Source organism: Myotis lucifugus, unplaced genomic scaffold (genome assembly GCF_000147115.1).
Source record: "Myotis lucifugus unplaced genomic scaffold, Myoluc2.0 scaffold_495, whole genome shotgun sequence".
In the NCBI taxonomy this organism is placed as follows: domain Eukaryota; kingdom Metazoa; phylum Chordata; class Mammalia; order Chiroptera; family Vespertilionidae; genus Myotis; species Myotis lucifugus.
Window position 1 is genome coordinate 498 of NW_005871543.1, and position 13118 is coordinate 13615.

The 13118-nt window shown below is 53.5% G+C and overlaps 1 protein-coding gene across 3 annotated transcripts; it reads right to left on the minus strand.

Annotated features, from left to right (window-relative positions):
* Positions 1-1727: 1727 nt before the first annotated feature.
* Positions 1728-10237, minus strand: LOC102430263 (interferon-stimulated gene 20 kDa protein-like). 3 transcript variants are annotated; one of them, XM_014446014.2, is made up of 3 exons: positions 9835-10237; positions 9296-9547; positions 1728-2995 (listed from the first exon to the last, which is right to left on the minus strand). In XM_014446014.2, exons 2-3 carry the CDS (start codon positions 9521-9523, stop codon positions 2831-2833), a joined length of 393 nt encoding a protein of 130 aa, XP_014301500.2. In that variant the 5' UTR covers positions 9524-9547; positions 9835-10237; the 3' UTR covers positions 1728-2830. The 3 variants fall into 3 exon arrangements, with proteins under 3 accessions (XP_014301500.2, XP_023600650.1, XP_023600651.1); XM_023744882.1 differs by having other exon boundaries at positions 9831-10237; XM_023744883.1 differs by lacking the exon at positions 1728-2995 and adding an exon at positions 8245-9012 and having other exon boundaries at positions 9831-10234.
* Positions 10238-13118: the final 2881 nt, after the last annotated feature.

A 13118-nucleotide genomic window follows, 5' to 3' on the forward strand; every position in this document is an offset into this window, starting at 1 on the left:
CACACCCCTTCCCTTGCTCACATCCTGTGTTTGCAAACAATGTGGCCTGTTTTCCCGGCTGGGGGCTGGCTCGGGCCCAGCTCACACACAGCTCACACACGCCCTGAGGGAGCGATCTCCCATTCCAGAGGCAGCCACGGGGTCCCAGATGTTGTAGGGCCAAGTCATGGTGGGGTGCATTCCTGGGAAATTCATCACTTCCCGAGCCTGAGGGTCCCTGGGGTGGGGGGGCCCAGGACTCATCATGAGACAAGGGGATGTGGGGGTGGACACGCAGAGGAAGGACAAGGAAGCAGGGCAAAGGGGAGAGCCACAACCCTTCAGGCCAGAAATGCTGAGCATGGGCAGGGAGAGCTGGCTGGGACGTGCTGTGTGGCCTCAGGGAGCTTAAAGAGCATCTCTGGGCTTCCGTTCCCCATGTGTCAGGTGAGCCTCCAGGGGCCAGCTGGCAGCCGGGGCTCCCCTGGCTTTCTGAGGCAAGGCTGGGGAGGGGAAGGGGGACCTTCTGAACCCAGGCAGGTGGGGAGGTACCAGCCCGAGGGACCTCAGAGCCGTGGGACCTGCCCCGAGTCAGTGTAATGAGGCAGGTGTATCACGCACAGGAGGTGGAGATGCTCAAACTAGGGGAAAGAACTGGAGAGGGGTGGGGGGAAGGGACATCGATCTGTCTGCCTTCGTTATCCTGGCACCCGGCCAGGTACTTTCCGCACCCCGTCATGCAGCCTCTCAGCAAGAGTATTTTTAGTTCCATTTTACCGAGGGTGGGGCCCAGGGATCAGAGAGGTTAAGACGCTTGCTCAGGTCACACAGCTGGCGAGTTGAGAGCTGGGATGCACCTGAGCCTGTCACTGTGATTGTGGTTGTGATGGTCACCACTACGAAGAACGCAGGGGCTGTATTAACGTCATTCATCTCAGAGCAGAGAGCACTCTGTGAAGGTTTCTGGAACCAGGAAGATGGCTTCTGGAAGGCAGGGATCGTCATACCATGTGACCAACAGAGAGCAGGGCTGCAGAGCCAGGGAGGGGCTGGCCCAGGTGTCTGCCCGTATACTCTCCTTCCACCGAGTTTCACTCTCGTTCCAAGTATTTCCCAGATCAAAAGTCACCTGGGGCCCTTGTTGAACATCCAGAGGGCGGTCTCTACCCCAGAATCCACTGACTCACACAGCGGGGGAGGGGCCCTCGCCAGCGTCCAGGGCGTTGTCTGCCTTGCATGAGTGTGGACATCTCTGCACTGAAGACTGTGCAGCAGCTCAGAGCTGCTGCTTCCATCATCCATTCACCTATTCCTCCATTCGTTCCTGTACCCACTCTTCTATTTCTTCATTAGTTCCTGTATCAACTCTTCTATTCCTTCATTGTTTCCTGTATCCACTCCTCCATTCCTTCATTGGTTCCTGTATCCACTCCTCCGTTCCTTCATTGGTTCCTGTACCCACTCTTCCATTCCTTCATTTGTTCCTGTATCAACTCTTCTATTCCTTCATTGTTTCCTGTATCCATCCATTCATTCCTTCATTACTTCCTGTATCCATTCATTGATTCCTTCACTAATTCCTGTACCCATTACTTCATTAGTTCCTGTATCCACTCCTCCATTCCTTCATTAGTTCCTGTATCCATTCCTTCATTAGTTCCTGTATCCATTCATGATTCCTTCATTAATTCCTGTATCCATTCCTTCATTGGTTCCTGTATCCATTGTCCTGTATCATCTCATCCTTCATTAGTTCCTGTATCCATTCCTTCATTAGTTCCTGTATCCATTCATGATTCCTTCACTAATTCCTGTATTCATGCCTTCATTGGTTCCTGTATCTACTCCATTCCTTCATTAGTTCCTGTATCCACTCATCCATTCCTTCATTGGTTCCTGTATCCATTCACCTATTCCTTTATTAGTTCCTATATCCATTCCTCCATCCCTTCATTGGTTCCTGTATCCATCCATTCATTCCTTCATTAGTTCCTGTATCCATTCATTGGTTCCTTCACTAATTCCTGTATGCATTCCTTCATTAGTTCCTGTATCCATTCATTGATTCCTTCACTAATTCCTGTATCCATTCCTTCATTAGTTCCTGTATCCATTCCTCCATTTCTTCATTGGTTCCTGTGTCCATTCATCCATTCCTTCATTAGTTCCTGTACCCATTCATTCATTCCTTCATTAATACCTGTATCCATTCTCCCATCTCTCCATTGATTCGTGTATCCATTCATCCATTCCCGGCTGCCAGGACAGGTGGCTGTCAGGGCCTGTAAGAATGTTGTCCTTGTGGAGGCCCAGGTCCTTTACTCTCATCTTCAGGAGGGGCCCTGTCCTCCTCTTTCCTGTCCCCTGCTTGTGTCTTCTCCTCACGAGGCAGCTGACCCTGGGGGAACCTGGATACTGAATTTGTCCTCCATCTGGCTGAGCCCATAGGCACCTGCCCAACAGTGGCCCCCCAACAAGGCACGCCACCGAGGCGAGGGCTGCTGTGCTGGTTCCATATGAAATAGCTTCCGGTCCACAAGCTACCGTGGCCTCCCTCGTGTCCTCCGTGTGTCCCTCCTAAACCACGATGCTCCACAGGATTCGGTTCCCTTGTTTGCAAAGTAAAAATGCAATTATCCCTCCAATCCCCATCATGGGGTAGATGCTACTCCCCATACTGGGCTAACATTAAAAGAGCATTAACTTACAGAAGTGAGTTACAAGCTATTAAAAAGTACTGTTAGTTAAAAAAAAAGAAAGAAAGAAAAGAAAAGGGTAATTAGTCTGCAGGTGAGAGCACTGAGTCTGTGCACCAAGTTGCATCCCAAGTTGCTGTGTGTCCTTAGGCAAGTCACTGCCCCTCTCTGGACCTCAGTCTCCTCATGAGTTCCTTCTTGTGCTGACAGTTTGAATTGTGGGGACTCCTCTGGCCTGGGCCTGCCAGGATGGTAGGATTAGGGGCAGGGAGGCGGGACAAGTAGAGGTTTGTCTGAAGCACAGGTGGGTGGTGGCTGAGCTGTGAGAGAAGGCAGGTAGGTTGAGGCTCAGAGGAACTTAGGCCAGGGGGGCCCTGGGAGGCTGTGATCTGAGCCAGGTTTGGGGAAGTCTCTGGGGCAGCAGGGTAGGCAGCAAGCAGGCAGAAAATGAGGGCCAGAGTCTAAGGCTGCATTCTCTAGGGGAGTCAGAGAGGCAACTCAGATGAAAAATCAAGATTTCTGTCTTTTCTCCACGGGCACATTAGTGGCCATGCGCTGTGAACTGGGCACTGAGCTAAGGCCATAGGCCAGTGGTCGGCAAACTGCGGCTCGCTAGTCACATGCGGCTCTTTGGCCCCTTGAGTGTGGCTCTTCCACAAAATACCATGTGCAGGCATGCATGTACAGTGCGATTGAAACTTCATGGACCATGCGCAGAAGTCGGTATTTTGTGGAAGAGCCACACTCAAGGGGCCAAAGAGCCGCATGTGGCTTGTGAGTCGCAGTTTGCCGACCACTGCTATAGGCCATCACCGCTTCCAGACTCCCCTGTGTTGGAAGGAAAAACCAGTACTCCCCTTTCTCCGGTGAGAAAACAGGCTCAGAAAGGTCCATATCTCTATATAATAAAAGGGTAATATGCAAATTGACCCTAACAGTGGAATGACCGGGAACGACTGGTTGCTATGATGCACACTGACCACCAGGGGGCAGACATTCAATGCAGGAGCTGCCCGCTGGTGGTCAGTGCTCTCCCACAGGGGGAGCTCCACTGAGCCACAAGCCAGGCTGACTGGCTGCAAGCACAGCGGTGGTGGTGGGAGCCTCGGCAGCGCTAAGGATGTCTGACTAATGGCATAGGCCAGTGGTCAGCAAACTCATTAGTCAACAGAGCCAAATATCAACAGTACAACGATTGAAATTTCTTTTGAGAGCCACATTTTTTAAACTTAAACTATATAGGTAGGTAAATTGTTATTAACTTAATTAGGGTACTCCTAATGCTTAGGAAGAACCACACTCAAGGGGCCAAAGAGCCACATGTGGCTCTCGAGCTGCAGTTTGCCGACCTCGGGCTTAGGCCCACTCCCTGAGGTCCTAAGCCATTAGTCGGACATCCCCTGAGGGCTCCTGGGTGGCCAGAGGGATGTCTGACTGCCACTTTAGGCCTGATCCCCCGGGGAGCAGGCCTAAGCCAGCAGGTGGTCATACCCCGAGGGGTCCCAGACTGCAAGAGGGCACAGGCCGGGCTGCGGGACTCCCCCACCCCTGAGTGCATGAATTTTCGTGCACCGGGCCTCTAGTATATATATAAAAAAGAAAGGGTTTCTCACTTGCTGAAGGTCACACGGGTCAGTTAGTGATGGAGCAGGAAGTGGGAACCCCAGCTGTGGGTCCAAAGACCCATTTCAGAGTCCCGCCTCGCTCCTGGGGTGGCTCGGTGCCTGCTCTGGGCAGGGCTTCATGCCACTCGCGAGAAGCACTGGGCCCGGCATCACCTCCACCTGAGAACCAGAGCATTTCTGCACCAAAGCTGGACGAGGCCAAGGTGTCCTGCCTCCCAGGGCGGTGCCAAGGGCGCCCAGGGAACGGCCCGAAAGTCCACGCCCAGAGGTGCCACAAGTGTGTCTTTGCTGCCTCCTGTCCCCCTGCTCCGGGCTCTTTCGCTTTCTGCCGCTCTGATGGGAGGGAGGCTGGGGAGGCGGAGGAAGGATGGGGACCCGCCGTCCACCTGACTGCTCAGCGGGGATCTGAGTGTGGGGAGCTCCTCTCAGTGCCCTTGGCCTCTCGCTGGCGCCTGAACTGACCCACCTCTTCTTCTTCTTCTTTTTTTTAAATATATTTTTATTGACTTCAAAGAGAAACATCAATGATGAGAGGGGATCATGGATCGGCTGCCTCCTGCACGCCCCCTGTGGGGATCGAGCCTGCAACCCGGGCATGTGCCCTGACGGGGAATCGAACCCGGGACCCTCCAGTCCGCAGGCCGACGCTCTATCCACTGAGCCACACCAGCCAGGGCCTGTCCCTTCTTTATGCTGCTCTCCCCTTCTTGGTGAGTCCCCTTTGGTCTCCTCTGTCCTAACATTTCCTTCTTTCTAGTCCTCCGCTACATAGGTCTCAGCTCCCCCTCACCTCCCCCATAGCTGCTCCTTAGGGGCTCTGACTCTCTCCCCATTGTCCTCTCTCCCTCACTCCCATCTCTCCTCCACAGCATTCCTCCCCCACCCCATTGTAGTTTTTCTGAAACTGGCTCTGATCCTGCCATGCTCTTGCTCAAGAATCTTCAGTGGCTCCCTATGGCCCACTCAGTTGCATGCGCAAACTCCTCCCACCCCTTGCACATGCCACCAGCCTCCTGGAGTCTCTCCAGAACCACCATGATATATAGTGCCCCCCCCCCAGGGCTCCCCAGCACCCTCTTAGCACCTCTAGGTCAGTGCTGACCAAGAGAAATAGACCAGGAGCCACATTAAGGCATTTACATCATCTAGTAGCCATATTGGAAAAGGTTCAAAAGAAATAGGTCAGGTTAGTTTTGATATGTTTTATTTAACTGAATAGACCCCAAATACTACCATGTCAACAAGTCATCACTATAGAAAATTACCGAGGTATTTTATGATTTTTTTTAAACAGGTCTTTGAAATGCAGGGTACACTCACAGCACTTGGCAGTTCAGACCAGCTGCTTTCCGGGGGCTCACCAGCCAGGTGGGCACCCCACCCTATGGGACACACAGCCCTAGAGGTTTCGAGCCCAAGTTCGAATCCTGACCAGCCCTTCCCATTCTGTTTTCTGAATTTGGGCCCGTTATTCAGTGTTATGGGCTGAATTGTGCCAACTCTGTCCACCCCAGGCCGGCCAGATTCACTTGTTGAAATCCCTAGTTCCTCAAAACGTGGTTTATGTGGAAGTAGGATCTGTGCAGACGGAGTTAGGGGGAGCCCCGAGTCCAAATAACGGGAGCTTTGATAAAAAGGGGGAATCCGGGCACAGAGACGCACACGGGGAGAATGCCACGTGAACGCGAAAGCAGAGGTTGAGGTGACATGTCTGCAAGCCGACGAACACCAAAGATTGCCAGCCCACGCTTGGGAGCTGGGAGAGACCTAGAAACATTCTCCCCCTCAGCCCTCAGAGCAAACCAACCCCGGGCGCTGGCCGGGCCGCTCAGGTGGTCAGAGTGTCCATCCCAATAGACCGAGGTTGTGGGTTCGATTCCCAGTCACATACAAGAATCAACCAATGAGCCCTAACTGGTTTGACTCAGTGGATAGAGCGTCGGCCTGCGGACTCAAGGGTCCCAGGTTCGATTCTGGTCAAGGGCATGTACCTTTGTTGCGGGCACATACCCAATAGGGAGTGTGCAGGAGGCAGCTGATCGATATTCCTCTCAGATCGATGTTTCTAACTCTCTATCCCTCTCCCTTCCTCTCTGTAAAAAATCAATAAAATATATAAAAAAAATTAACCAATGAGTGCGTCAATAAGTAGACCAACAAATCCATCTCTCTCTCTCTTTCTCTCCCTCCCCTCCCTCCATTTTCCTTCCCACCTCTCTCTCAAATAAATAAATTTAAAAAGAAGAAGAAGGAGCGAAACTCCACTGGCTCACACCTTTTTTTTTTTTTCTTAATATCAGAGAGGAAAGGAGAGGGAAAGAGAGATAGAAACATCAATGATGGGAGAGAATCATTGATTGGCTGCCTCCTGCACATCCCCCCACTGGGGATCAAGCCCGCAACCCAGGCATGTGCCCTTGGCTGGAATCGAACCTGGGACCCTTCAGTCTGCAGGCTGATGCTCTATCCACTGAGCCAAACTGGCTAGGGCTGGCTCACCCCTTTTGATCTTGGACTTCTAGCCTCCAGAACTGAGAGACACACACTTCCGCTGCTTAAGCCCCCCAGTTGCGGTCCTTCGTTACAGTGGCCCTAGCCAGGCAATACATCCATTGGTCCAGGTGAGCCTGTTTCCTTATCTGTGACATGGGGTTACAGGGCGGACAATCACGGTAGCTAGAGTGAGTCCCTAGAGCAGTGATGGCAAACCTATGACACCACTGACACGCGAACTCATTTTTTTGGTTGATTTTTCTTTGTTAAATGGCATTTAAATATATAAAATAAATATCAAAAATATAAGTCTTTGTTTTACTATGGTTGCAAAGATCAAAACATTTCTATGTGTGACACGGCACCAGAGTTACGTTAGGGTTTTTCAAAATGCTGACTCGCCGAGCTCAAAAGGTTCGCCATCACTGCCCTAGAGGCACCCTCCCCTGGCACTTTCTCAGTCCCCACAAGAATCCTATGACATGCCGAAGCCGGTTTGGCTCAGTGGATAGAGCGTCAGACTGCGGACTGAAGGGTCCCAGGTTCGATTCCGGTCAAGGGCATGTGCCTGGGTTGCGGGCACATCCCCAGTAGGAGATGTGCAGGAGGCAGCTGGTCGATGTTTCTCTCTCATCGATGTTTCTAACTCTCTATCTCTCTCCCTTCCTCTCTGTAAAAAATCAATAAAATATATTTAAAAAAAAAAGAATCCTATGACATCGCTTCGGTTGTCACCCCCGTTTTCTTCTCTGGGTGTGGAAACTGGGTGCAGAGGTGTGGACTGACCTGCCGGGATTCAGACCTGAGTTACCTCCGGGAACCCTCCTGGGAACCCACCTTGGGAGACTGTTTGGTGAGGCATGAATGCGCTGGAGACAGAGTCAGGAAACCCTACACCAGTACGTAGTAGCTACGCGCCCTGGCCGGCGGCTCCGTTGGTGTTGGCGGGAGCGCCCTCCTGTACACCAAAAGGTTACAGGTGTGATCCCTGGTCAGGGTGCCTGCAGGAGGCAACTGATTGATGTTTCTCTCTCACCAAATTCTCTTTCTCTTGTGGACGAAAGGGGCCACATGCTGACCTGACAGAGACCTAAAGTCACCACAAAGGATGGTCTGAAATTACACTTTAACTAAAAGCAGTTGTGGTGGGCAGTTACGTCCTAGGCCGGTATCTTCACTGACAAGGTCAACCTTTACCTTAACGGAGCCTATCTGTCTTTTTGCATCGATGATAACACACCCTTGAAGTGTCTGGGTAACTTGTAACTTCCCTTTTTCTGGAGCCCCTGGGGCACAACCAAATGTGCTGGGCGCCAGGACAGAGACCACAGATTCCTTCATTCTCATGTTAATTGATCCTGTACCCACCTAAGTATGTGTCCATCGTTTTACTTTTTATGCAACCCCAGGGGTGTCTCCCCTCCCCCCTGCCCCCTTTGCTTTATCCCACCTCCTTAATCTACCACTAATCAATTTCATGTAACCTTTGATTGCCATGTATAAATACAGATGTAACCGGCCATTCTCCGGAGCATTATCTCAATCCACTGAGGTTCAGCTTCCCAGCATTTGTCGACAGTTTGGGTCAAATAAACTCACAAAAATTCTTTACAGGTTTCAATGGTTTCTTTACGTTAACAAAGTAAAGATGGAAACATTAAAAAAAATTCTCTCTCTCTCTCTCTCTCTCTCTCTCTCTCTCTCTCTCTCACCAATGAAAACGTGTCCTTTTGGGTGAGGATTAAAAAACAAACAATAACCCCAAACACAATAGTGGTTTTATCTCTAGCACCTGAGCCTGGCGTGGGAGGTGTGGGAAGTTAAGACAAACCTCACTTCCCCCTGTTCGACGTGGACATCCCCAAGCCCCAGCGGCGCAGAAACCAATACTGTGCGTTCGTTTGCCCTTCGACACCTTCCCAGAAGTGACTAACCTGGGGCCCCCTGTGAAGTAAGTGCTTGAGTTGGTTTTCTGTTTGGTGATTCTGAGAAACAGAAAGTTAAACCTGGAGCAGCTGCAGGAGGGGGTGGGTCTCGGGACCACAGACTGACAGCTGACAGACTGACAGCCGGCCCAGCCTGCCTGCCGCTGCAGCAGCGGGTCCGGGAGCAAGCCCTCCCCTCGGGGCCAGTGTTTAAGGACCCGGAGGGCACCCTGCCAGGGCCCAGCCAGTGAAGGCCTCCGCCCCGGACCCGCCCATATCTCCACACGGGGCTCACTGGTGGGGGCCAGCCGGGTAGAGAGGAAAGAATGGGGAATTCAGACCCCCCAATCAGTGTGAGGAACATCAGGTGGGACCGTAGTTCATCATCATCACAGACCAGCAGGAGGTCAGAAGCGCAGGTGGAAGTCGGCAAGGGGACACGGACAGGAAGAGTAGCACAGGTCGGGGATCCCCCACTTGGGGAAGGCGCCAGGGAAGTGTGTCTGTGTTGGGGCGATGGTGTCTGCAGCCCCCCCCACCCCCCCTTGGCCCGGCTGGCACACGGCCCTTCACTCACCTCCAGCCTGGCCACGGCGAAGGGTGTGGCCTTCTCCATGTGCCGGGCCGTGACCCCGCTGACGGCGGTTCTGTAATTGGTGATCTCCCCCTCGGGCCGGATGAACTTGTCGTAGACCACGGCGCCCTCGATGTCCACGAGGCTGCACCGGGCCAAGCCGCTCTCGTTGTTGGGCCCCAGCCCCACCATCTCACAGTCCATGGCCACCACCTCCATGCTGCTCGCCATGCTTGCCCCGGAGGCTCAGCTGCGCTGGAGAACAGGAGGCAGCAAGGGCATCGTCACCCGGGGACCAAGTGGGGCCCAGGCGTCCCCGGCCACCTCCCAGCCAGCCTGCGCTCTGTGCCCTGCCCTTATCACGAACGCCACCTGGCAAAGGGAAGTTGGCCTCTTGCCACCCTGCCGGCGTCCTGGCCTGGCAGTGCCAGGGCTTGCGGTCCTGCTTGACGGACACAGGACCAGGAGGCCACCTCCCCTGACCTGCTCCCCCCGAGACAGGCCCTGACCCCCCCATCCCGGCGGCACCCACCCTCACCTGCCTGCTTCCTGTGCTCTCGTCTCACGCCTCTGCCTCTCTGTGGCCACTTGTCAGCTGCCGAGGTCGGTGGCTGTCAGCGGTGAGTCACCTCTGACTTCAAGCGGGGAATCCTGACCCCGCTGGCCTGGCGCGGCTTCGGTTTCAGGTTCGTTTTCGAGTGAGCACGTGGCCATCTCCTGCCGGGAGATGCAGCTCGGCCGGCAGGCACCTGAGTCAGGGCTGGCAGAGCGGACCGGCTCCATGTCCCGCTGCCCTGCCTCTGCCCCACCCATGTCCGCCAGCTAATCGCTCAGCTGACGCCGCTGGCTGACGTGGAGGGAGTGGATTGCAACATCTCGCTTTCCTTTCTCACCCTCCGCCCAGAGAGTAAACATCTCGGGGCGATCGGAACTCCGGGAATGTGCCCCAGCTTCTGGGCTGCTGCCGGCCTGGCACTCTGGGGTTTTTGTGTTGATGGGGGGGAGGGGGCGGGGGAAGTTGGCCTGAGGGACAGGGAGGCTCTTAATTGGGAAGGGCAGCAGGTGAGGGGAGAGGGGGCCCGCCCCCAGCCCAGCCCAGCCCAGCCCGCGGAAGGCAGGGATGCAGGAACAGAGCCCTCACAGCCTCCCGTTGGTCCAGGGTGTCCCAGAAACGGCTCAGTCCGCCCGCTACAGGCTCTGTCTCCCAGCGGGGCTGGCAGTTTGGGGACAAGGGGGAGCAGGCTTGGAGGGAGCCCCTACCTGCCCAGCCATATTTCCTCCTGGTTATTCTCTTTCAAGCTGGACCTTTAATTCCTCAGAGTGGTGCCTGGCCCAGGAAGACATGAATGAGTTGCAAGTAAGGGCAAAACCAGAGCCAGCTTTCATAGGCTGCTTGAGGTTTGGCGGGGTTGACACCCCCTCCCTCTACCGAGCGTCCTCCCCAGATCCGTACAGAATAAGCACAGCCGCCCCCCTCCCCCATCCCTTTGCCCCCGGGGGTCATGGAGGTGGGTGGCTGGGAAGGGAATTTCCCCAAGTCCATGGGGTTTTCATATAAGAGACATCTGACTGTGTCAGACCCCGAAAATAAACCCGGATTCGGAAATGTGTCCACACGATCAGGCATTGCTCCGGTGGGTTGTTCAAATTTGAGATCACACAGATCACTATAGGTTCCCATCCTGTGGGGGCACATTTTCCTGGCATTCAGACTCTTTGGGGACTTTTTAAAAAAATATATTTTTATTGATTTTTTACAGAGAGGAAGGGAGAGGGATAGAGAGTTAGAAACATCAATGAGAGAGAAACATCAATCAGCTGCCTCCTGCACACCCCCTACTGGGGATATGCCTGCAACCAAGGTACATGCCCTAGACCAGAATCGAACCTGGGACCCTTCAGTCCACAGGCCGACGCTCTATCCACTGAGCCAGACCGGGTAGGGCATCTTTGGGGACTTTTTGTTTTGCAAGCGTATAAATGTTTGCTACCCTGGTGTGGGGGGAGATGAGGCAACATTCCTGCACCACAGCTCCAAGGGAGGCTTTTGTTTCTACCATCTTCTCAGGACCTCGTGCCCCCTGGGGATCCTGCCAGGACACCCCCCACCCCACTCACCTCCTCAGTTTTTTTTAAATTTGATTTTATTTTAAAATTATTTTAAAAAATATTTTTATTGATTTCAGAGAAGAAGAGGAGAGAGAGAAACATCAATGATGAGAGAGAATCACTGATTGGCTGCCTCCTGCACGCCCCCTACTGGGGATTGAGCCTGAAACCCTGGACATGTGCCCTTGATGGGAATCAAACCTGGGGCTAGACCAGTGGTCGGCAAACTGCGGCTCGAGAGCCACATTCAGCTCTCTGGCCCCTTGAGTGTGGCTCTTCCTAAGCTTTAGGAGTACCCTAATTAAGTTAATAACAATATACCTATCTATATAGTTTAAGTTTAAAAAATTTGGCTCTTAAAAGAAATTTCAATCGTTGTATTGTTGATATTTGACTCTGTTGACCAATGAGTTTGCCGACCACTGGACACTCTTATCCACTGAGCCAAACCAGCTAGGGCTAAACAATTGATTTTAGAGAGAGAAGGAGGAAGGGAGGGAAGGAAAGAAAAACATAGATTTGTTGTTCTGCTTGTTGATGCACTCATTGGTTCATGCTTGTATGTTGCCTGACCAGAGATCGAACCCGCAACCTTGGCGTATCAGGACGACGCTCTATCCAACTGAGCTCCGGCCAGGGCACCTCCTCCGTCTTAGACAGAACATCTCCTGCTCCTCTGGTTCTTGTCCCCACAGTTCCCGAGCCGGCTCCGTGCTGCGTTCCACATTTGCATCTTTAAGTCTTCCCTGCTTTTCTCCTTTGCTCCCCACACCTGCATCCCCACCCTCACCTGCCCCAGTCGGCGCTCCGTCTTCATGCCCTGCTCGAAACCGTCCTTCAAATCCTAACACATGACGTTCCCCCAAACCTAATCTTTTTAAAAAAAAATATATTTTTATTGATTTCAGAGAGGAAGGGAGAGAGAGAGAGAGAGAAACATCAATGATGAGAGAGAATCATGGATCGGCTGCCTCCTGCACGCCCCACACTGGGGATCAAGCCCCCAACCCAGGGCATGTGCCTTGACCGGGAATCAAACCGTGACCTCCTGGTTCATAGGTGGATGCTCAACCACTGAGCCACACCAGCCAGGCTGGAGGTGCCGTTTCAATAAAGGCTGGGAAGGGCCTCAGTGGGAGCCCAGAGGCAGAGGGACCAGAGGACCTGGATAAGAGCTTCCCATGTGGACAGCAAGTGCCCAGGCCCCGGGGGACAGAGAAACAGCCGCTGCGGTAGAAGGAGGCGAGCAGAGAGGTCAGTGGGAGTGTGGGAGAGGCACTGACCATGGACTCTCTTCCACGGAGGGCCGAGACCTGGCCCTTCCCCTCGGGCACTGGGGCCCAGCACTCCGGGAACGGGGATGCAGGGAGGACACCGTCACCCGGAAGGAGGCGGGAGGGCCTGTGATGGTTTGGGAGGGGTCACCCTGTGCACACACAAAGGCCTTCCATTCAGGTTTGAACCTAACGGAGAGGCCTTGGGTGGGAGAGCCATCCAGGAGGAGCCTGGGAAGGCCCGTGGGGACAGATGGAAAGGGGGTCTTGGAAACTGCACAGGAAGCGAGGTTGGATTTGGGGGGAGGGGCAGGGGGAGGGGATAATGGGAAATCTTGTAAGGTTCTTGAGCCAAGTCGCTGTGACAAACAGTGCAAAACAGTAGAGTTTGGGCCCTGACTGGTGTGGCTCAGTGGATAGAGCGTGGGCCTGTGGACTGAAGG